Source organism: Planococcus citri, chromosome 4 (assembly GCF_950023065.1).
Source record: "Planococcus citri chromosome 4, ihPlaCitr1.1, whole genome shotgun sequence".
Lineage (NCBI taxonomy): Eukaryota > Metazoa > Arthropoda > Insecta > Hemiptera > Pseudococcidae > Planococcus > Planococcus citri.
The window spans coordinates 9,130,733-9,156,694 of record NC_088680.1 but is presented as its reverse complement, the minus strand read 5'-3'; the positions used below and the strand labels follow the sequence as shown (position 1 = coordinate 9,156,694).

Genomic DNA, 25,962 nt, shown 5'->3' with positions numbered 1-25,962 from the left:
ATCACTTTGGGTACCTCTAATTCAAATTTTCAACGTTCTAAAACCATTCGAGTAGACTCGAATTAAAGGTTGATGCTCTGAAAACATAATTCTCGTAAGTCGAAAACGTGATTTTCATCATTTTCAATGAACCAATTAGTCATTTTCTGCTGTTCAATGAGCGCTTTTATCGCGATAACCATCGATTGAATCGGTAATTCAGTGAAAAAAGTCATTGATTCGATGAACGAGAACGACTGATTAATTCCAAGATATCAAAGAAACAGGAAAACGTGCGAAAGCGGTATTTTTAGCATAAAATTCCTTCAAGTGTATCGATAGAGGGGAGGGGGAGGAGACATCCGGTGAAAATTTATAATTTTGGCAAAAAAAAACACACAGGATTCCTAGGAGAATTTTTCTCAAATGTTTCATTGAAGTGGGAATGGGGTTTAAATTATTTATAAAATCAATATAAAAATTGACAGAATAATTCAACTGAAAAATTTTCAATTTTTATTGAGAAAAAATTACTTTTTTCTTCGAATATTTCAATGGAGAGGAAGGAGGAACAAATGTATTCAATTCAACATTGTTCTGTTCTCAATGAGGAAGATGAAAAAAAAAGTTCTGAAAGAAATAGCAAATAAATTAGAAAGTTCAAAGTTTGGTTGGAAAAAATATTAAAAGCATGACATTTTTTTGTACATTGCGCAAATTACAATAATTTTGATGATTTTTTTTCGTGTTTTATTCGTGTCATATTTTCTGCATGTTTTGTCAAATTTTAACCAAAATTTCGTCATGTTTTTTGTGATTTTTATTTTTTAAATGGAGTTTTCATGACACTTTATTATTTTAAAAACAGTTTTCAATGAATTTTCGTCAAATTTTGGATGAGTTGCAGTGTTTTTGATGCTTTTACGCGTCATCCTGAAATCGCTGAAAATCAGTAAAAAAAATGATTCACCAGTTCAAAATTTCAGAAAATTTTTAATGACCACAAAATTAACGCACCAAAGAAATAGGGGGGTGTTCAATCAAAAATTCTGACACAACTACAAAAATCCAGGTTTTTGAGGTCGCTGAGTTCATTTTTTTTCACTGAATTCTACCAAAGTGTCTTCAAACTGAGCCCAGAGAAAGAAGATTTAATTTTAAAAATTTCAAAAAGTGAAAATGTGTGTTTTTGTGATAGTTGATTTCGATTTAATTGATTTAAAATCACGAGTGAAATCAAAAATTTCATTGTCATGTTACAAGTTTTGAAGTTTTGAAAATGAAACCCACCTTTCTCGGTGCCCAATTTGAGGTCAGGGGGGAAATCCAGCTAAAAAACCAGAACCAATAACGTCCTTGGGATATATTCGAGGAAATCCGATCTGATCCTCCTCATTGGGAGATGGGGGGCAAGGATGTTTGTAGTTTTCTTTGTAGGGTAAAAAGTTTCTCTTGAAAAATTAAAAAAAAAAAAAATGAATCCCAACGTTTATAATTTCATTATTTTTTCAAGATTTCAAAGTTGGAGGAAAATATTTCAAGTTCTTTGTCCTCTCTCATCTCTCCAAATCTGATTGTGACGTCTCATCCCCATTTCTGCAAAAGTTTCAACTTGCCTTTCATGATCTTTTGTTTATTTTAAAATAACTTAAACTATCGCCTGACTAAATGACCAAAAAAAAATCACATGGTTCATTTTAAGGATTAGCATGAATTAGTAGGTAAATGAAAGAAAATAGGCACCAGGCAAACGTGTTTTCCCACTGTTTTTACTGATCAGAACAAAGCTTATTATTATTTCACATTTTTTCAGGGCTCATTGTGGGTGGTGGATTTTAAACATCACGTTTTCACGTTCCACTTTCAAGTGATTCTGACTCACACTGAATACGATTGCGTTATCGTAAGTCCTTCAAATTTCGCAACATAGTATGTAAATTCTTTATTATCGGAACAAATACTACAATTTTTGGCCTTTTGTGCCAATTTGGTCTTAATAAAGATTCATTAAGTTGTTTTGAATCAAATAGAGGTTACGAACGTGTAAGAATACCGTATTTAGAACATTTAAACGATAATTTTTGATCGAATGTACTTGTAAAGAATGTTAAAAATGGCTCCTCTATATAAGCTGGGTTCGTCGTCGAAGAGATAGTGAGCAGATTTAAGGTTTTTCGAGGAAAAAATACGATGACATTGAGTTAGGTACCTATAGATGTTTCAACGACTCAACGTATACGATTGAATACTCTATAATCCTAAGTTCACTTTGGCAGGCGACAGACGAGATGGTCGGAATTGATAAAACAATGTAAATTAGGTGGTCAAATTTTAAACTATGAAAAAGTTGCAGATTTCCGGTCATTGTGCAATACGAGTTGTAAGTCCGATTTTATTGTATGATAGAGTAGGTAAATACGAGTAAATAATACCAACTGAGCCTGAATTACTTGAACGTAGTTGTCTGATGAAATATATTTGCTGAAGTGGTAATTAATCGTATACTTTTTAGAATTTAGTTTGATGGACTGATTTCTTAGTAGGTTGAATAAACACGTGAATATTTTGAGTAGGTGATTGTGAATTTTAATGTCGCAGAAAAAATTGTGTCCTGGGAGAGCCAGAAATGAGCACTTCTCCTCCCCCTCCCACTTAAATTTTTATAAGCTTGCTGAAAAAAAATACACTTTACTGGTCTCTACGATTTTGTACATCTTCATTTTTTTTGCAGGGGTTTCAAAAATATGGGTTTTTATAATAAAAATGTGAGGGGAAAACTCGAATAAATTTTTTATAAAAAGCCAAGAGTTCCACATATGAAAAAAAAAAGAAAAAGAAAATTTTACAGAGGATAGCATTTTTTTCAATGAAATGCAATTTTATTCATTTCAGAGGAGATGGGGCTCTGTTTTTGAAGTATTTTGAGCTGAAAATAAAAATGAAAAGAAATTAATAATAATAGAGCATAGAATTTCTCATCTGCGAATTTCTGAGTTGAAGCTTTTTTTTAACTTCCAAAAATTCAAGTTTTGATTATTTTTTGGTTGTATCAATAGGTATTTCTTGTAATTTTACAGACCGTTCAGATCAACTCAGAAGAAGGAGATTCATAATTTTATACCTAGATCTAGCAAGCGAAGATGTCTGCAAAATTGAATTCGTTGTAGATTTTCACCATTTCACTGACGAACTATGTAGCCTCGCAAAATAATTGAATTGTCGTCAAATCGGTGACATCTCACAGTCAAAGCGATGAAAAATTACTTTCTGAATGATGGGAGGAGAGAAGAGAGCATGACAGACTTGCTTATCCAGTTTTTTTCCTTTTCATCTCCCTTCTGCTTGTGTAGGTATTCTGCGTCCTGATTTTGTACGTTTTTTAAAAAACCTGATTTTTTGCCAAAATTGCAAAAAAAAAAATTTTATTTTTTGACTTCTTTTAATCAAACTTTTAAATTTTCCATCTATTAGCTTTTTCTTTCAAAATTTTCAATTTTTTGACATGGATATATTTTTTTCAGTTTTTTTTTTTTTTTTTTTTTTGAGAATAGAAACATTTTTACTAGAACAAATTTTTTTATTTTCACCCACTCCCAACCCTTCTTTCATTAAAAAACATGATCTGTTTTTCAATTTTTCAAATTCAATTTGCTTTTCCTTTCAGAATTTTCATTTTATTTTCAATTCTTCTCTTTGAAAAGTAAGTATTTGATTTTTCTTTACAATTTTTTCGAGTTCTTGCATCGATTCGAATTATACTTTAAGCCCACTGTCTCTCTTTAATTCAATGTTTTGAAAAAAATTCTGATGAAAATTGTGTGTTTTTTTTGTTGCAAAAATTGAAAAAAAAATTCATTTGTTTATTTTTTCTTTCAGATTTTTTTTTCATTTTTCTTTGTGAAAATGAAAAAATTCTGAGTTGAACACATTTTCGCCTCCTGTTTCTTTGGAGAACTTGAAGTTAGTTCAATTCCACAGAAAAGTGCTGATTTTTTTTTTCAAAATTGTAAGCTTGTTTTTACCAAAATCGAATTTAAAAAAAGTCAATTATTTTTCTTATCTTTGTTTCAATCTAACTTGAAAATTTCTCACTTAATTTTCTTTCCAATTCTTTCTAGTTTTTGTATTGATTTGAATCTATTTCAGTCTTCTTTCCCTTCATTGAAAAGTTTGAGAAAAATTCTTGCTAAAAATTCTGTTTTTTGCCCAAATTATGAGAATTTTTACTTCATCTTTCCTCTCTCTTCTCCTCCCCAAATTGAGAATTTTTCACTAAAAGTCCTTTTATGAGCCTTATCACATCTGATCGGATTCAATCATCTCTGAATTGATCCAATTTATCTGATCAGTGATCAGGTTCAGTCAGATTAATGTTATTTTTTAGTTGCATTGTTTCCAACCAATTATTTGAAAAAGGTTGGGTTGGACATTTCGTATTTTTGTGCCAGGCAAAGCATTAAATAGAAAAACAAGTTCAAAAAAAAAGTGATACGACGTTAAAAAATAAATGTGAATGTTTCCTTGATCATTCCCATATCATTCAAATTGGGTTTAATTCCAATTATTTACTTGCAACGATTGTCGATTGTTCCTATTTTTGTTTACCATGAGATGAGATAAATAATTAGAAATATCCAGCGTTTACATAATGTGATTTTTAAGAATTTTTTCAAAGGCTGTGGTTCTAAATATGACGATTTGAACGAACCAACCTGGGCCAACCTACTGAAAGCAGGAAAAATTGTGAATTTTTTCACCTTTAAATGGACACAACAGACTAATTATGTAGATATCAATTAAAAGGCGATGAAATCGGTTCTGTAAACCAACAATTTCCCAAAATTATCCAAAACAATGCAATCCTTCAGCTAAATGACCACAAAAAAAAATCATACATTCGAAAACTTGGCTCTTTTTTACAAGATAGAATACCTATAGAGATCTATTCAATTCAATGCTGCAGTCTCAAAATCCCCCACCCACCCCCACATCCCAAAAATTCCAGAATTATCACTTTTTCTCAGAATTTGTACTGATTTCATGCTTACCACGAATTAAAAATCACGTCAGAACAGAAGAAGAGTTATGTATTTATACTTTAAAAATACTCATTTACGTCATCGTCATTACGTTTTTTTGCCTCTGTTCAAAATTGACGTAAATTGTTTTCTCCCTAGGGAAGTAAATATTGAAATGAGAGTCTCTAGAGAGTTGGAATTCCCGTCGCATTGTAGCAATTACGTAATACCTATTCTGACGTGAGCGATATTTAGCCCAAAAAGCTTTTCTTCGCGGTTATCTTGCAACGGCTTAATCCCATATCGATGTGTATCAAACGTATATATTGGATCTATTGATGAAAATTTGTATGGATTTGAAATTCTCTCAAAATGTTCGTTACCTTCTCAAAAATCTCCTATTTTCCCATCGAAAGGTGAGCTGAGCTTTACCGAATATGTTTTTTCGCAATTCCTGGAATGTTGAGAATCTTTTCAAATGTATTTAAGTATACCTTAACTTTCACAACTCGATGGGCGATTTGAATCCAAGTACCAGTTTTCTAATTTTCTTTCCATCTTTCATCGAAACTTCAAAATTAAAATGATGGCATGTGGCAACATTAAATTAGGCTATGCAAAATTTCGACTAAAACATAAGGTATTTTTTTGGCAAAAGCCTGCGACAAAATTCCCAACACCCTGTCGGATACTTATTTGAAAAAATTTTCCCAGCTTAGTCAGCTCTCAATACCGGAGCACGTTTAGGTTTATGGATCCGAAAAATACGTATACCGCGTAAGAACACTATATGCTTATATGTAGATTCGGTAGATATATTAATTGTCCTTAAACGTCTCTCAGGTTGTCATCGTTGAAAATAATTAAAGTAGACCTTGGATATTAATTATGTACATACGATTCCTCATGACGATATCTATGCAATACACATCATAAACCACTCTAGCCACGTTATATTTCTTTGAGAATTTTTTTTTCTCTTAATTTCTCGCCTCTTCGACAATGTAGAGAGATAGCAAAACAAAACGCAATGTGTTTCGCATTCGTGTTAAAATACATACAATGTAGTCGTAGTCGTATGTTATACTTGTACATTGACTCGCCTCGTGATGAGATGGAAAATTCGCCCCAAGATGCCATAAACCAGTCGTTAACATCGTAGCTAGTCGTCGTAGCGACGACGACGTACAATTAAATGTCGTTGAAATTTCATTTCACGCATTCCAGCCTACGTGTATTTACTTTTCAAGTTCAACTCTGCGAAGAATTTCGAGTTAATACGACTCGACAATGCACAAGCACAGGATTCACCATTGCTTGGTCTTCCTATCTCATCGACTCTTTGATTAGGTACATATCGAATTCAATCCCTAATTTAGGTCAAACAATTACGTAGGTACGAGCTGAAAATTAATCTAGATATATTTTTTTCACAAATATTGGAAAATCGCCATCACTTATCAATTGGCCGGATAAAAAAAGTCCAAAGTTAAGAGTTGATATGAAATTAAAAACTAATCGTACCTTAGGAGACGAATAAAACAGAACACGCTGCAACCGAAAAAGAAAAAAAAAACTATTTCTCTATCCATCTATATGTAAATTCATCATTACGAACTTACGAAGAAAATTTCGTGCAAGAAAATGCCAAAGTTGCGTCGCGGTGTGAAAATCAAAACAACAAATACCACAACGAGTGTTTTTTCCATCTTAATTGATAAAAACAAATGAAAAAATATCGTATGTATTCGTGTCAAGAAGAATGAGACTTCCTTGAAGGCATATAATTTTTTAATTAAAAAATTATTTCATCGTGTTTTCGTCGAGAATACTTATTAATTTCACGTGCGATTTTAATGCAATTATTTTCTGCGACGCGCAAAATGGTATACTTGGAGGGCACGAAAGAAGGCCCTTGAGAGGGATTAAGACGCCGCGCTGTCCTCAAATAGAGATCCATTATCGGACACCCTTGCTCGATGGTATTGAAATACCGAGAAGAAAATCCAGGAAATGATCTCACCGAGTTATTTCCTGTTTACTTGTGACGTCATGCCCCTGAATTTCACTATCGCAGAAATACCTATCTACACAAGGTCGAGTGAAGGAATCTCCTATTTGAATGGCAGCTTTTTCAGAATGATGTGATTAATTTCGATAATTAGAGTCGGTTTTTCAAGAACGATTAGAGAAATTGACGTCGTTTTCATTCATGAAGTTTATACATTTCTGAGAAGTGGGATTTCCCCGTCTCATTTTGATATTGATGATTATTTGAAATTGAACTTTGAACTGGAAAATGAGGGGAAAAGTGGACAATTTTTTTTATGTAATGGAAATGTAGAAAATTCTACCACAATGTTGGCCAAATTTTGTTGGAATTTTGCTCATTTCTGAGACCAAACCTGATTTGATCATATCTGATTACATTTCAGATCAGATCTGAATCTGATCGGATCCAAAATAATATTCCTTAAGAAAAAAAAAATGATCAGATCAGATCAAAATGGGCATTCTCTGGATAAAATTGACTGGAAGATGTAATCAGATCTAATCGAACCTATTTGATCAGATCAGATCACAGCAGAGCAGGGAATTCTCTGGTTCCAATTTCGGATCTGATTAAACTCAGTAGGGAAAATCTGATCGGATCTGATCAGATGATACGATCATGCTCGTTTGATGAGATCAGACTGATCGGATACTCTCTAGATCCAATTGAAGGTAAGATGTGATTAGATCTGATCAGGTCTGCTCGATCACATCCGATCAAATCCGATAAGGAATCCTTGATCGGATCTGAGCTGATCTGATCTAATCGGGTCAATTTGATGGGTACTAATTTCATATGTACATTGAGAAAAAAAATAATCAGATCAGAACAGAACCGAGCATTCTTTACATAAAATTGAAGAAAAGATCTGATGATTGGATGTGATCCAACCTATTTGATCAGATCAGATCATAGCAGAGCAGGGAATCCTCTGGTTCCAATTTCAGATCTGATTGAACCCATATGTAGGGATAACCTGATTGGATTTCATTAGATATTGATCAGGCTTGTTTGATGAGATCAGTCTTGCTTGATCATCTGATGAAATCCAATAAGGAAGATGAGATCAGACATGTTTGATCAGATCAGATCAGATCAGATCTGATTAGAGTAGACATTTTCTGAATCCACTTGAAGAGAAAACGTGATCAAATCTGCTTTGGTTCTGATTGAGTGATTAGATCTAATCAGAACTGAAAAATGTATTCGATAGGAAAGATTTGATTTGATGTAATCCATTCATTCAGCTATGATCAGGCTTTTTTTGATCACATCATATTATTCAGATATTTTCTGAATCCAATAGAAGGGAAGGCCTGATGAGATCTGATTGGGCATTTTTGATAAGACCAGATCAGAGCCGAACATTCTCAGAGTCCAAATAAATTCGTTCAGATCTGATTAGTGATTAGATTCAATATGGAAGAATGGATCAAACCTGATAAGATATGATCAGGCTTGTTTGATTTGATCACATCAGATCTGAACGTCTTCTGGATTCCATCAGAGCGAATAGATCCAACTGGATCTGATGAAATCTGGTTCGATTTTTTTTTCTTGCCCAGTCGACTGTCTAAATTCCCTTCTTGTCCCAGTATTTGAGGAACTTCATCCCCTCATCATCAATAGACCCATTCACGTACGAGTGTTGTGTGAATATAGTGGGTGTCTAAGCATTGTTTTTCTTATGCAAAAGTTGTCCCGGTGAATCCGGTGAACCCTCACACAACAAAAGAAAAACCCCTTCGACTACAAAATATTAGTTAAATTCACGCTGTACCCGTACGCTTATTAAAACCGAATATCTCACCATGAACCGGTCTATTGTCTGGTCCAGTTTGTCCGCGTTGAAGTCACCATAATTCACACTGAAAAGGTGTCTGTAGTTTTGTACCTCGCTGCATTCGCATACATCATCATCATCAGCCAAGTGCCATCTGTACAAGTTGGATTTTGAGCGAGTTATTCCACTTCTCAATCTATTCAGCGTTTTCCAGAGGTTGTATTTCAATTGGCTGCCCTGTGGCAACTATTTGCTTGTAGTATTGCTTGTTGCTAAATTGATGTCCATATAATTCTAGGGAAATGTAATGGTGTTGGTTTCCCATTGCCTTCCACCATGATTTTCTGTTGGGGTTTACTCCCTTAGCCGAATGTGCCGGTTTTTAGGCTCTGGTATTTGCCTTCTCACTCTGAAGCTCTTGCGCTTCCCTGGGGCTGGAACAAGTGAGTTGTTGGTGTTCTGTAGCTCTTATGTATTCTTGTTTGTAATCTGTATTTATGTAGAGGCTTAGCCTTCAACTTGCCACTCCTCCCCGTTGTTCCACCAACTGGAGAATTCTGCTTTAGCCATGTTTATTGATTCAGAGTCCATCAAACAGCAACATGTTACCACCCCACGTATGGACCATTCTGAAGTATTCCTGCGAAATGTAGACCATGAGTGCAGAATGCGAGAAGAAAGTAACCGCTTTTGAGATGTGGTGCTATCGAAAACTACTACGGTTCTCATGGAAGGACTTCATTTCGTTACCAACAAGGAAGTATTAGCAAGAATAGGAAAGTCGTAGTTGAAGATATCAAAGACAGAAAGCTAAAGTATTTAGCTCATAAAATATGAGAGAACAGTACTTTCATGCTAGTGGTACAGTGGAAAATTCAAGGAAGATTGATGAGGGGGAGGAAATGATTGGAGTTGTTAACAACAAACTCACCAGCCAACTTTCCCTGTAAGACCCTCAAAAAACCCATTAGATGTGCTAGAAACTGGCTAATATAGATGGAAATATACGCTATCTCCTGTAAAGGAGTGTGACTATGACAATGACAATTGCTTCTTGACTCTGTATTCCAGATTTGACAGCGCTCAACTTTGGCAGGAGTGCTTAATTCATTTACCATTCTCAGGAAACGGTGTCTGGATTTTAGTCTGCTCTCTGGCAGTGATGGAACCATTACTGATTATAATTGATTATTTGGGTTCAGATTAACAATTGGCACATAATCAATTAATCCGATCATAGTGCTACCTTTTTTGCACTAATATTTCAGGCTTTTTGATTGGTTGATGGGTCAAGGTACCAAATGTTCCACATGACATCATGCTTTGCTGTGTTTATTTTGGCTGTTGATTAATCAACGGATTAATCGATTATGCACCATTATTTTGAAGAAAATAATCTATGTAGCATCAATTATAATTGATTCCATCTCTACTCTCTGGTAATTTGTTGTAGCCATACATGGGATGTAGGGGCTTGTATGTTGCTTTGGTTTTTTCAACTCTCCTGAGGCATCAACCTTTTACTCTCATCTGGACTTCTATTCCAATGGTACATTTTGATGCAAACCTCCCAAATTAAGCTTGTAAACAATGCTTCTGCACATTGCGCAAACTCGTCTCTTACTTTACCCCACTTACTACATGTATGATCATAATCGCATGTGAAAGGTGATAACTTTCACATCTGATCATACTCGTGGTAATTGGGGCAAGGTAAGAGACGAGTTCGTGCAATGTGCAGAAGCATTCTTTACAAGCTTGATTTGGGAGGTTTGCATCAAATATTTGCTTGATTTCTGATTGGAATAGCGGTCCAGATAAGGAATAAAAGGTCAATGGCCTGAGGCACCCTGTCACCAATTCACAGGCTTTGTTTAGGAGTATGTCTACTTTTTTAGCATGCGCTGATCATCCCTATAATGGGCATGCACATTCTGTGACTGAATAACACAGTGCTAGTGTTGATGTATGCATGGCCTGTGGTTTAGCTCCCCATCTTAATGCCTACCAGCTTTCGGATCAGGTTTTTTCTTGCTGCCACTTTCATTTTGGTATGTTCACAATGTTGCTAGTAGGTGAGTGATCTGTCAATGAGATCACATTTGATCTGAACACTTCCTGCATCTGTTTCAGATCAGAGTTTGATTAAACCTGATCAGTAGGATACTGGTAGGTAGATAGGAAAAAATTGACGCGTTTTGAAAAAACATGCAAAAATAATTTTTTTAAATCTGTGTATATTTTTCGATTTTTGGTGAATTTGTAAAAATCAAATTTGCTGAAATAGAGAGAAAATACCAATTTTGCAGATTGATGTCATAAGGTGCGCCAGGGCAAGTCAGAATGATTTTTCGCAATTTCAACTTTGACCAGCTGTTACTCCCCTTCTAATGAACCAATATGGATCAAATTTATTATGTAGGTTCCCATAAGGGTTCTTAACCTATGGTGAAAATTTGAGCGCGATCGACACAGTAGCTTTCGCTCAGTGGAATAAAATACAAACTGTTCTGACTTCCCCCAATTGGGGGAAGTCAGAACAGGCTAAACTTTGCAGAGGCGTAGATCACAAACGGAGCGTCCTAGAAAAATTGCATAGTCACAAAATTGTAGAGAATTTAATTCTCTTTGAGATCATTTATATCAGATTTTCACTAGGACGCACGGTTCGTCCGCTATATGCGAAAAACTAAGAAATAGAAAGTCTGTATTTTAGAACAAATTCAAAACAAGTTCAAAACAACAACAAAATACAATTGAACCAAAGACATCTAAAATGAAACTGAATCGCGAAAATTTTTATGCCGTGATGAAGTAGGGGTAGTACCCTCAAGTCACCTTTAGTGGCACTTCGCCAGATATAAACCTCTAAGCGCTAGAGCAAGTTTTCTAACTTAGCCCAAATTCTGACTTCCCCCGGTGCACCTTAATTATGTTCATATGACCCATAAAAATTTTCAATTTCTGTTTTGGATTTTGGGTGCCCAAAATGTGAAATTTATATTTCAAAACAAAAAACAAATTGCCCAGAGCGAAGCAATGGCGAAATTTTTTGAAAATTTGATTTTGAGAGGTCTAAAAACGATATTTTTATGAAGTTGAATATTTTTTTAAAAAGAGGGCAGGCTGCGAGCGAACAAGGGCGAAAACCTTTGAAAATTTGTGTTTTGAAAACAATGGGGATTTAGCTAGAGCTAGGCGCCACCAAATATGATGAAGATGCCATTTTCGGCTCACACAAAATACGATCTGTTAGGTACTTTATTCTGGCGTCACTCGTACAGTGCATATTTAAATTTATACTTAGGTACGTAAATTCGATAAACAAACGATTAAAACGGCCCCAAATCGTGGCAACACACCAATGAATTATACCTAAAACATGAACATCTCAGCAGGCTGTTGAGATACCTACCCCTTTTAATTCACTCATACACGTTCGAAATGATCGACTCTCTCAGCCCGTGACCATGTCTAGAATGCCACACAAAGGTGTACGACCTGTGGTATAGAATGTGGTGAAATATTTAATTAAATCATTTATTACGGACAATTATAGTATCGCTTATCAGCTATAATTACGAGTTCTCTAATAAAATATTGGAGCATTATAAAAATAGCATCGAGTCGAGTTCAGCTATTAAGATCACCATTTTTATAACGCTGTACAAACGTTGCGAGATAAAAATCGAGTGCGTTATTGCATCTCCCTGATCTCCTCCACTTCTGATACTCGACACTCGTACTCGTGACCACACATAAAAGCTCGCTAGCCAGTGCATTGGAATTATGCAGTGTGATTCGATACAATTTGCACTTTGGAATTTGTCGTCATGGCCGTGAAATCATCCGAACTGGACCAAACTAGTTTTTCTTTCAAATTTTCTTTTCAAAAACAAGAATCCGAGTATCAGATTTTTACATCTTTACGAGTTGAACTAGGACCAAATGGGAAAATGCCATCAACGAAAACCTCAGAAAATGTCCTGGTCACCTCGATCAACCTTAAATAAATTGATTGGATTGGCTAAAAAAATAATAATTTTAGAAAATCCTTATTCTCAGAGATGAGAGATACGATTAATGATGACCATGACCACGAGGCTGAAATCTGTCACAGCCAATGCGCCGCCATACACTATCGTCCAATGACGTAGGTACATGAGATGTTGAGGTAAAAGTGAACGATGAAGCAAATACTACAATTAGATATTCGACGTCAAGACAAATACATATCTACGTATAGCACTCGTCCGTCGTAATATCACAAATAATCATCGCCGAATGAAACACATGCACGCGCGTAAACACTAAATAGCGATTAATTAACAATAGAAAATGTACAATTGACATAAGAACGTTGATAGGTGTAGGTATATCAATTATCATGAGACGGTTTGGGGTTATTTGATTCGTTCGAACGAATCATCATTTTTCTCGAAAATTTTCCAGCTAAGTATAAACGAGGGGAAGAGGAGAGTTCCTACTTGAAAACGTTTTCTGAATTAGCTCTCGAGTTGAATTGAGAACGTCATATTACTATCGTGAAACTTTGCATTGGTTTTTTATTAAGATGCCGACTTGAAGAAGGTCAAGTCTAAAGTTCATTGACTTTTCAAAAAATCAATCAATTTGTCGAAATCGTGATCGTGAAAATTTTCCATTCACCACTCAGCAGATAGAATTCGATGCGAGTAACTTACTTTATTCATTTTTGTAGCTGTGAGTCATTTCATGCACTTTCAAACGAATAATATTCTTAATCAAGTCAGTATTTTTCAATTTCAATTCAACTTACCTGAAACAAATAAAAACAACAATAGCTATAATTATCAAATTTCACCAACGAAACAACAAAGTTCTAATTACTGACTAAGTATAGGTACCTGTAGTTTATCTAATCATAAAACTCATTAATATCACATCTTTAATAAAAAAGAAAAAAAATCTGGAATTTTCGTGGATGGCGTGAGCAAACAAACGGAAATTCCGTCAATAAAATGACTGTTTTAATCAAAATTATTATTAGCTATGATCTACATAGATTTTCTCTACGCTCGTGCACAATTAACCTAAAAATGTTCTAGGTCTTTCATCATCACAAAATGAGAATATAATTATTGGTGGAATACTTTTGATTTCAATTACCGACCTAAGATAGTTCAATGTTGTTTTTTTTGGCATTTTAAATCATAAATTTTATTTTTAATTAAAACGCTGACTTTTAATATCTGCTCAGAAAAATCTGATTAAGTCTGATTAAGTACATCTGTACAGATCCCATCGAGTTGCATCTATATTGGGTATGATAAGGTCTGAGCAGATCTAATTGCATGTAGGAAATGTCCAGATTTGATTTGATCAATCAAGTTTGATCAGATTCTTATCTGATCAATCAGGTCTGATCAGGTTGAAAATCAAGTTTCTCTTATCAAGTCTGATCATGTCTGAGCTGATCTAATTGTACATATCTAGAATCTGATCATTAGTTAAATCAAATCCAGTCAGGATATCTACTACTGCATCTGATCAAGTTCAAACAGCTCTAATTGGATCTAGAAAATGCCCAGATCTAATCTGATCACTCAGGTATGATCAGATTTAGTTTGATCAAATAAGGTTTCTCCTACTGAATCTGATCAAGACTGCACAGATCTAATTGGATATAGAAAAAGTCCACATCTGATCTGATCCAATCTAAGTTTATTCTCTTATTGAGTCCAATCATGTCTAATCGATGTGGTGTGATCAGATATATTCAGATTTGGAGAAATCAATCAGATCTACACTGTTGGATCTGATCAGGTTTGGCAGATCTAATTCGATCAAAAGTTGTTCTGACCAGATCTGATGAAAGTCAGATCATGTCTGATCAGGTCAACTGGGTCTGGATTCATGAAATGTCTGGATCTGATCAGAGATCCTCATCTGCTAACTTTTATACTAATCGAGATCTAAAAGTCGACCTCATTTTGTTACAGTAGTAAATTATTACCAGCCAAAATCTGAAACTTTTAGTATTACCAAATAATCTGCTTCTTCTCGTGTCCGGGACATTCGGATCTCTTTAAATTCTCCCCTTCCATCTCTGCACCAGGCCTTCTGTGCGATTGTTCATTTCTCCCCACAACTCCTCTCTAGTGTATGCAGTGCCTGTGCCACATACGAGGAGGTGGTCGTCAGTCTGTTTTTGCCCGCAATCCGGACACTTCACATCATCCTGAATGCCCCATCTAGTAAGGTTCACTGCTGTCCAGGTGCATCCGGCTCGGATCCAGTTCAGTGTGAGCCACTCTACATATGGCAGTTCGTGTCCATTTGCCAGGTTCTCGTAACATGTAGTCTTTTCCAGATCTGACCATCTTTTCTCTCTCTCCTCCACTGGATCCATTTTCATCACATGGGTCTCCTTCATGAAACTCCTCCTAGACTTCAGCCTTGGGGTCACCTCCTTCTGGTTGAACATGACATGGCGGGGGTCTTATTCTTTTTTCGTCCTCTCTACATCCGCCGCCACACACCGTCTGATCCCAGGGGGTGCAATGAGAGCAACGTCAATCTTCTTAACATGTGCTGATCACCCCCAGGCAGCACATCCATACTCTGCTGTAGAGTAGCACAGTGCCATGGCTGTTGTCCTCAGTGTCTTTTGCTTTGCTCCCCATCTAGTTGATACCAGTTTCCTCAGTAAGTTGTTTCTTGCTTCCACCTTCATTTTTGTTCTCAATGTCAACTAACAATACTGGCAACTCCATTTAAAATACATTGGGCATTTTTGTCGCAACAAGGATGCTATCTGAGCGGCTTAGTATGGAAGTAATACTCGTGTCAAGGGCTGTGATTGGGCAATTCAAATCTCACGGCTACTCGCAGCTATCAGTATTCAGTACCACATCTGATAGGATTTAGTTACATACCAGACCACTAGGAGGATTAAACATCATTTTTCAACAGAGTTGCCAATATTGTTATGTTGATAGTATTTTGGTATTACCTATGACTTTTTGGGAGGGAGTGAGGGGGGAAGGATGAGAAGGATGTTGTGTGACATATAAGGCTGGAGCACGTCGACCATACATAAATGGACTGATATTTTAAATTCAATGTTTTAGAAGTCGACTTCTTGAAGGCAGAATCCAGGAAACATTCTGCGCATGCGCCAGTTTATCTGTGTTGGTTGTGTTACGCATGCTTATTGTCAACGTTGTTATGCAATTACAAGTTTTTATCAATTTCTACAGTATCCCTCTCTATACCAGCCTCTGACCATTCAGGACACTATAAACATTACTTTTGGCTCATGAGCAGAAGGTTTCCTGAATTCTGCTTCCAAAAAGTCGGCTTCAACTTTGGGTAATTTTTACACTGGAAGTATAAGTCCATTTTATACAGTCAGTGCTGGAGCATGATTTTTTAATCACTTGCTTACACATTGGAGTCTATTATTGTTGCATTGTTGTGTGTTGATTTGTCGGGTTTGAGTATCAAGTGAATTTGACAAAGCATATGGGGCTCACTACTCCACATCATTGATTTCTAGCCTAGTTCTTGCACCCATGCTGATCATATTTTGCGGATTGAAGTCAAAATTATTCTGGTGTAAGTCGAGTCAGTATGGATTGAATTAAAGGTTTACTCACAGCTGATTATGCTGTTGACATGTGTTTCTGATTTAAGAACTGAGTAAGGTAGGTGTTTTACTATTGGGATCATCATTTTTTACCTTAATGGATTAATAATGGTGCGTACAAAATTAGAAAAATAAAAAGAGATGATGAGTCATTGAGTTGAAACATACAAATATTTTTGATAACAAAGAACAACAACAGAAAATACAGTAAAAATTGCTTATTATTATAATGGTTAATGTTATAAATCGCTTAATGTAATTAAAATCATTCAGTCCCTATCTTTTATATCTCATCACATAGAAATTCCATCGGTTATTGTGATTGGAGCACCAGATAATGTTATGGGGAATATACGAAGGACAGACAAAAAGTAAGGTTCCCACCCACTGGCATTTGTGTAAAAATGAACAAAAATGAAAAGTTGAAAAATGGTTTGATTCTCTGAACTTTCCAGATCATTTTGATATAATCATCTTTTAAGATTTGAGCCCTTGTCACTGAAAAAATCAGCTTTGCAATGATAGTCCTCGATGAAATGTCTGTCCAACTTCTTAAATGTCGATTGAACTCTTTATTTCAGCATCATTCTCATCACCTTGGCATTTTTCGCAGGAAAATTCGTTTTTTAGATGAGAAACAAAGTGTGCTGACTATCTGGTGCAAGATCAGAGCGTTGTGGAGTGATGGAGTATGATTGACAATTCAAATTCATCAATTGATGCTCTGGAGACATTGAATTTGTAGATTATACCTCTAATGACATCACCAATGCTTTAATCAACAAATTTGAATTGCCAGTCGTACTCCATCACCCCGCACCGCTCCGATCTTGCACCAGGTGGTCAGTACACTTTATTTCTCATCTGAAAAACGAACTTTCCTGAAAAAAATGCCAAGGTGACGAGAATGATGCTGAAATAACGAGTTCAATCTAACATTTAAGAAGTAAGACGGACATTTTATCAAGGACTATCATTGCGAAGCTGATTTTCAAAGTGACAAGGGCTCAAATCTTAAAGATGATTATATCAAAATGGTCTAGAAAGTTCAGAGAATCAACCCATTTTTCAACTTTTCATTTTCTTTCATTTTTACACAAATGCCAGGGGTGGGAACCTTACTTTTGGACCATCCCTTGTTGTTTATTGTCACAACAGAAAAAGTGATTTGAACGACAAGATGATTTGAAAGATAAGACATTCCAACAACAAAATAGGGTATTTTAACAACAATTATTGTTAACGACAGTTCAGCACGATAATTTAGGAAATACGAACGACAATTTAATTTCATAGAACGACGAAAGACATGTAATCCACATCCAAATAACATTTTTACTGCCAAAAAACATTATTGCCCAGAAAAATGAATGATTCCCCTAAAAAAAAAAAATTCCAGAAAAAATAATAACTCATTTTGTAATAAAAAAGTTTTTGTAAAAAACTGCACAAATAAATACAAATAGGGAATCCTATAGGTACATATTTTTTGAAAAAAATCCTTTTTCAAATTGAATTTGAAAAAGTTTTGCTTTCCAAAAAATTTGATTTCTTGCAGAAATTGTTATATATCTAGTTGCTAAAATTGTGAAAAAGTTTTTTTATTGGTCAAAATTTTCAAAAAGTCTTTTTTTTGTCCAAAATCACCAAATAAATTTGGCATTTTACAAAACTGCCAAAAAACCTGTTTTTTTTTGGTTTCTTGTTGAAACTGCTGTAAGTTTTTTATTTATTTTTTTTTAATTCTGTTTTGTGTTTTTTTTGTGAGATTCCAAAAAAATAGTCCAAATTGCTAAAAATAGATTGAAGGTTCTATTTTTTTTTATTTATTTTTTTTTGGTAGCTAAAATTGTGAACAAGTTTTGCTTTTTTGGTCAAAACCACCAAAAAGATCTTGCTTTCAGCTTGTTTTTTTGCCAAAATAACTGCCAAAAAATCTTAATTTTCGTTAAAACTGTCCAAATAAAGTGTCTTTAAAAACTCTCTGGTGGAATTTTTAATCCTCCAAATTATTCCCATCTCCTCCTGTCGCCCAGAAAAGCAAAAAAAAAAAAACACTACTTGTGCTGAAGATGAACTGGTTTTTTTTGACGTGCTGTTTATCAATGTTTGTACCAAGTGACTTTTGATCACATTCGAGAATCTCTGCTGCTGGAAGTTGACGCTTCATTAGCCACAATCTGACACTGGATAATTGGATCTGACCACATTCGGGCATTTCAGAGATCCAATTCGACCTGACCAAATTCTGAATAAGTATAATCAGATTTGGACAATTCTGGGATCCAATCGTTTTTCATTTCTTCCCTCCTCTTTTCGATTCACATAGAATAAAATCTCACATTTATGACATTTTATACAGCCTGACGATTTTGTTTGAACACGAATCCCCGATAGATTTTTTACATCATCTTCAAACTTCCAGTTTTCATTGAACCTAAATAAGACCAAACATCCTATTCCCAACCGCCTTCCCCTCCCTTCCTCGATGCACTTGCTCGAAAACCCATCTCCAAATTCGACTCTTCCGGACAACGACGCGGCGGCGAGTAGAATTTTTTTTGTAATCATTCGAGCTCTAACGTTCGAAGAGAATAACGAAATTACCCAGTGGGCACGTGAACAATTATTTAACCTCAATTAACGTTAGTTAAAGACTGAACTGCCTACACCGTTTCCGAAGCTCAGAATACGAAATTGTTTTGCAATTTGATACACACACATGCACGAAGAGTTTAACATACCTACGTACAAATAATATAGGTATCTCTTCATCCAGTACGAGGTGTTGTATTGTTTCACCTGTTTCCTTTCAAATTCAAATGTACCACACGACTCAACCTCAGATATTTATCACTTGGTTGGTGAAAATTTCAATTAGCTACGTCGAAAATTTGTGTGCATCTGCATTATTATAAATTACAGCTTACGTCACTGGAATGTTATTTGGTACCTAGCATACATCTCGTGTTTGTGGCTGTTTAAATGTGTATAATCCATTAATCAAAGGTCACAAAACGCATGAATCGATCTTTAGAATGAAGCCTTCGTATATACCTACTTTTCTCAACGATGCATTCATAGCTTTCATTACACACGTTTTAGGAAAAATAAAAACACAGCTGGTAAAGTCACCACAAGTCAGTTCGAATGAGATAATTTTAGTTACAAATTGTCAAGTTATCGATGACAGGCTTTTTTTTTTGTCTCAATTGCCGGTTTTATATCTGATCAAACCCATGTGCCAAGAACATCTCGTATTGCAGATTATAAGCTGACGATGAGGCGTTGATCTGTCGAACCATTTGACCGAGCACGTTTACAGAAATAATTACACATCGAGAGAAAGTTCATTAATAAATTAAAATCAATTACAAAACAGAAAGATACGCATACAAAATATTCGAGCATTTCATATAATTATGCCAAACGCCAAAACATCAGTCTAGATAATCATTTAGTCGACTTTTTATTAATTAATTTATTGGTCAGCCGTTTGCCTAATTTAGTGCAATTAAGAAAGTAGATACTCGCTGGACTCTCTGGGACATCTTTGACAAGCAGCTCGATTTATGGATCTTGTTGTACAACTGACAGAATACATTTTAATTCAAAGTTCATTTCGCATTCCCTTAAGGAAAACTTCAAGTTCTGAATAAATAGGGGAATTTATCAATTTCCTTATCCAGCCACGTGAGTGAAAAAACGAATTTTGGACAATCCAGGCTCTCAGATTCCAAATCATCGAGTTGTAAAAATGCACGTAAAATATATAAAAAATAATGGCATCAGGCGTTTAAGGAGTGATAGCACTTTACAAGTTTACGATACCAAGTCACACTTATCAATTCGTAGCTAATATTAACTCGAAAATTCCTTCACACTTCTCTTCTACAGATTATAAAATTTTTACAAGATATACAAACACAAAAATATACATAAATGATCAATGATTTAATATCACTAGGTAAATTCCGTAATTGGACTTGCTGATAAATTAAACCTTAATCGTCTTCTTTTTTTTCTTCAAATGTAATTAATACGTCATCTCTCGAAAATGTTTCATATCGATGAGATGGTTTACGTGAAATTTGTTTTTTTTTCTCACTCGTTTCTTTGGAGATGTGTGCATATGTCTGATGTATGAAAACAATGTTCTTTTTTTTTTTTTTTTTGAAAACGTGGTGTTTGTTCGACGTTGATGTGCAAAATTGATGTATTTTTCTCCAACATACATCGCACAGTTGTCTAGATTATAAATTCCTACATATTTTGTTTTGTGACGTAAAAAGGAATATAAGAGTATCTTAGTATCTGTGTTGATCTGCGTGAACAGGAGCATGGAGTAAGTTATGTTTTATTTTTTTCAATACGACTGGCGCCTTTTATAATAGTTTTAATAGATACGTATAGACTATAGAAGGGTTGGCAACAAGTGTAGAGCGTACTTTATTTAGATAGAAAACATGTGGCGTTTATAGTATACATATACTATAAGACATCACGGTTTAATATAATTTGACCCTGGGTTCATCGTAAAAAGCATTAGGAAAAAAACGTGTTTGGAAGGGCCTGAGAAATTACAATATTTCCGCGAGATTGGTATAACATAATTGAAGAAATGAAGTAGATATAGTGTTGTAGATGATGGAAATTTTTACTGATGGAAATATTTCCAGGCTGGATATTTTTGATTGGTTCGTAACTAGTGGAAAAGTTGCTGTAATGTTTGCTTACGAATACGACGAATAAAATACCTACTCGTAGGTGAAATGCCCCTGTCCTGAGATTTTTGAAATTTTGATGAAACATTGTTGGGTACCTTTAAAAAAATGTTGGACTCCGAAAAATTTTCCCCACCTCATCCCTCTTGCCCATAATGGCGAGGGGAAGAGGCAATCATACTTCAACAAATTTCGGAAAAAAATTTGAATTCACCCAAAATAAATGGAGAAGACATAAGTCTCTAGCGATGTGAATTTTTTCAAAAATTTTCGGACCCCTCGGGAAGGGGGGATATTGACAAAAGAAAATTTGAAACCACCGCATCTCTGAACCTAATTTTGGTACATGAAATTTTTCTTCTTTCAATAATATATCTCCATGAGTATTGAATAGGTATCTACCATAATCAAGTAGTATTTTTTTCAAAATTTTTCCTCCAGGAGGGTTATCTTCAAAAACTCAAAAAACACTCAAAAAAGTGTTGCAAATGGATACTGCAAGTGATATAATTTGTGCAATTTTGCATGCGAGTCTCCAAAAACCATAAGAAACCAAACAATTCCCTGAAAACCTTTAATACTGGGGCCATGGGCACTCCCTTCCCTAATTTTGGGGCGAAGTACCTATTCACATTTTAGGAAATGTGTAAACCAAAAAGACACATCTTTCACCTGAAAAAACATTGTTTTGGTACTTCTGGAAAATAGCTTTTGCTCTCATTCCGGTTGGTCCTGCTTGCTTATCATTTTCAAAATATTAAACTATCAAAAACTCATCATTTAAATTCTAAAATTTTGAGCTAAAAAAGTGAACAAATTTTTGAAAAACATTGTTTTTTACATCTCGAAATACGAATTGGTCAATTTTATTCTCTTTTCTAAATCAAAAAAAAAAATCAATTTTTGAACCAGTCTTAATTTCAAAAGAAAAAATAATCATTTTTTATAAGCCTTAATGCAAATTATATCAATTAGAAAAAAATTGTCATTTCATTTTTTATTTCTCTTTAAAAACTTGTTATTTTATTGGGAGAAATATGATTTTTTTGGCCCCACCCCCAAAAAACACTTCTAGTTTTTCTCCTGTTAGTTTGACTAATACTTTTCGTCAAATATAAATCATTCCTGAACGAATCAATTCACTTCCTGTTTACAAGCGAAGCGAATCGAATCAAATCATTTACGAACGAATTGATCAATTGTTGACGAATCATTTACGAACGAATCGATTAATTGTAGACGAATCATTTAAGAACGAATTGATTAATTTTTGAGGAATCATTCGCGAACGAATTGATTAATTTTTAGGGAATCATTCGCGAACGAATTGATTAATTTTTGGTGAATCATTCGAGAACGAATTGAATAATTTTTGGAAAATCATTCGCTAACGAATTGATCAATTGTTGACGAATCATTTGCGAACGAATTGATTCATTTTTGGGGAATCATTTGCGAATGATTTGATCAATTGTGGACGAATCATTTGCGAACGAATTGATTAATTTTTGGGGAATCATTTGTGAACGAATGTGAACGAATTGAATAATTTTTGGGAAATCATCCACGAACGAATTGATCCATTGTTGACGAATCATTTGCGAACGAATCGATCAATTATTGTCGACGAATCATTTGCGAACGAATTGATTAATTTTTGGGGAATCCTTCGTGAACGAGCTGAATTATTTTTTGGTGAATCGTTCGTGAACCAATTGAATAATTGTTAGTGAATCATTTGCGAACGAATCGATCAATTATTGTCGACGAATCATTTGCGAACGAATTGATTAATTTTTGGAGAATCCTTCGCGAACGAATCGATTAATTTTCAGTGAATCATTCGTGAACCAATAATTGTTAGTGAATCATTCGCGAATGAATTGATCAATTTTTGGGGAATCATTCGCGAACGAACTGATCAATTGTTGACGAATCATTTGCGAACGAATCGATTAATTGTCGACGAATCATTTCAATCATTTGGGAACGAATTGATTAATTTTTAGGGAATCATTCGCGAACGAATTCATTAATTTTTGGTGAATCATTTGCGAACGAATTGAATAATTTTTGGGAAATCATCCACGAACGAATTGATCAATTGTGGACGAATAATTCGTGAACGAACTGAATAATTGTTGGTGAATCATTCGTGAATGAATTGAATTGATTAATTTTTGGAGAATCCGTCGCGAACGAATCGATTAATTTTTAGGGAATCATTCACGAATTAATCAATTAATTTTTGGAGAATCCTTCGCGAACGAATCGATTAATTTTCAGTGAATCATTCGTGAACGAATTGAATAATTGTTAGTGAATCATTCGCAAATGAATTGATCAATTTTTGGGGAATCATTCGCGAACGAACTTATATCAACTGTTGACAAATCATTCGCGAACCAATTAAATAATTGTTGACAAATCATTTTCAAAGTTCGAACGAATTGAATAATTTTTGGCGAATCATTCGCGAACGAATTAATTAATTGTTGGTGAATCATTTGTGAACGAATTGATTCGTCATAAGTGATTCCAAAAAAATGCCCTAAAAATGTCCATATTAAGGGGAAGGGGTGCCTCATTCGAACGAAAACGTACTTCAAACTTGCAGAGAAAGTGAATATTAAACAATTTTGATGGATTGCCAATTTTCTATCGCACTTTTTCCTCCCTCAGAATGGATATTTGACGCTTTTTTAGTCTTTTTTGAAAACTTTGGCTCGGGAAGACTTCTTCACTTGATTGCAAACTTGCTACTGTTGTGAATTCAGAATGTTTTCAAATTTTTTTTTTACTTAATGACCATTCTGAATGAATTAGGTCGATTCTCCTCTAAAAGCAAAAATACTCCTCACTTTATTTGAATACTTGGCTTACCTTCATCAAAAATCTTACAAAAATGGGCAAAAATTCACTTTTTTTCTGTTGAGGAGGGGTTGAAAATTTGAAACCGTCGAAAGGGACATCTGGAGCACCTTTTAACGGTACATTTCAGATTTCTAGGTCATTTAGAAGGTTTTTCAAGATCATAAAAACAGAAAAAAAGCTCATTTATCTCATCAAAATGACTCTAGAATGCTGATTCATCATTTTCTGACCATTTTTGATTTTTTTTTTTTCATCCTCGTTCCTCCACCAACTTTCCAAAAATTTATACATACTTTATTTTGAGTCAAAAAGAATTGTTAAAAATAAGCTCTGGGGGGGCCATGGCCATCCTCCTAAAAGGGAGAGATGAAAATTTTCCAAAAAAAATCGTGGTTTCTTCGCTTCAATCTCCACCCAACCTATTTTGGCAAAATTGGTTCCAATTCCAAAAGATGAAATTCGAGATTCTGCATCGACCTAAGTCAGTGTTATCAAAATTCATGATCACTTTTAGGATTCCACTGAGCGGTTGAAAATTTTCTAATCGCTTAAGGTTATTACCTATCTTTGGATTTTGAACATTTTTTCTCGAGAATATTTGGCATTAAATAATTATGCCAAAATGTCAAAAGATATCATTTCTGTAACTGAGACAATATTTTGGAACGCAGTGGTGCCAATTTTTTAATCATTATTGGCAATTTCAAAAAACCGAAAAAATTTTGTAAGTTTTTGACAATATGTACTTATATGGTTTTGGATTTTTTGAAATTAGCCCCAATGATCAAAAAATTGGAACTACTGGGTTCCAGAATATTTTTCCAGTTTCAGAAATGAGCCATTTTGCCCAAAAACAGGTTGAATAGGAGCTAGAGCGGAAAAAACACAACTTTTTGAAGAGTGAGAACACATATCTCTCGTCCAAGGGTTCCCCATGAGCTATGTTTTTTTCTGAGAAACTTTAAATTCAGAATGAAGATCTTCACTAAATTGTGTGGAAACCCTCCGACATTTTTTTTCGTGATCCACTCTCAACATGTACTCTAACCAAATAGAAAACTGAAGAGTCAATTTTTGATTGGGGGGGGGGTTACTCAAAAAAGTGTATTGCACGATTAAATACCTCAATATTGCATTAAATCTAACCCTCTCGATATATTTCTGTTTCAGATATCCATTCACCGCCAAAGAAATGATCAACTAAACCATCCACATACCAACTGTTTTAATGCGATCAAAAATTTTATGGCTTAAAATCTTAACGCGCTATAAGCCAAACCAAAGCGTTTAGTTTTTCTCTCTCACACTACAGTATTTATTTTATTTAGATTTCATGACATTTTAATCGATTAAAATTTAATTCTCGCATACAATATGTTATTTTCGTTTCGAAGTTGGTATGTGCTGTTATGTTTTTTCACGTACGAGGTAATTAGCAACAATAACGATGAGCTGGGAACCAATCCCGCCAACCCTGGCGCTGGCGATTCCATTAAGATACCATGTGCTCAACGAAAAAACATATCGCCTTGCACGTGCGACCATCACACGACCACGCAAGACCGCCAAAGACCTTGGATAAATGTTGCGTGCCAAAAAATGCACTCCTTCTCGCAAATCATCAGCGTTCTGCAGAATAAATTCGATAACCATTCCGAGATCCATTTGGTCATCGAGTACTCGAATTTGGAAGATATGAAGAAGAATAAGTTTAGCGATATTCGATCCTCGATTGGGTGGATTTTCTTACGTCATAACGTCATGACGTAAGTACACATATGAGCTTATACCTAGTAATTTATTCTTACTTTGAATGATTTTTAGCCTTTTTACTTTTAATGTACATACGAGTAGCTAGTGTGCTTGAATGTTATCTCGTGTACCAGGTGTCACGTGAACTT

General features: G+C 34.8%; 1 protein-coding gene across 3 annotated transcripts in view; it reads left to right on the top strand.

The window, feature by feature from the left end:
• LOC135842312 (leucine-rich repeat protein SHOC-2-like) overlaps positions 1 to 25,962 on the top strand; it is a 43,062-nt gene that overhangs the window by 1,375 nt on the left and 15,725 nt on the right. The window contains exons 2-3 of one of the 3 annotated variants that reach the window (XM_065359707.1): positions 1,793 to 1,882; positions 25,232 to 25,827. In XM_065359707.1, coding sequence (XP_065215779.1) covers positions 25,436 to 25,827 — 392 coding nt within the window. In that variant the 5' untranslated portion in view covers positions 1,793 to 1,882; positions 25,232 to 25,435. Of the gene's footprint in view, positions 1 to 1,792; positions 1,883 to 20,789; positions 20,809 to 25,231; positions 25,828 to 25,962 lie in introns of those variants that run through there. The other 2 variants (XM_065359708.1, XM_065359706.1) reach the window with 2 other exon arrangements.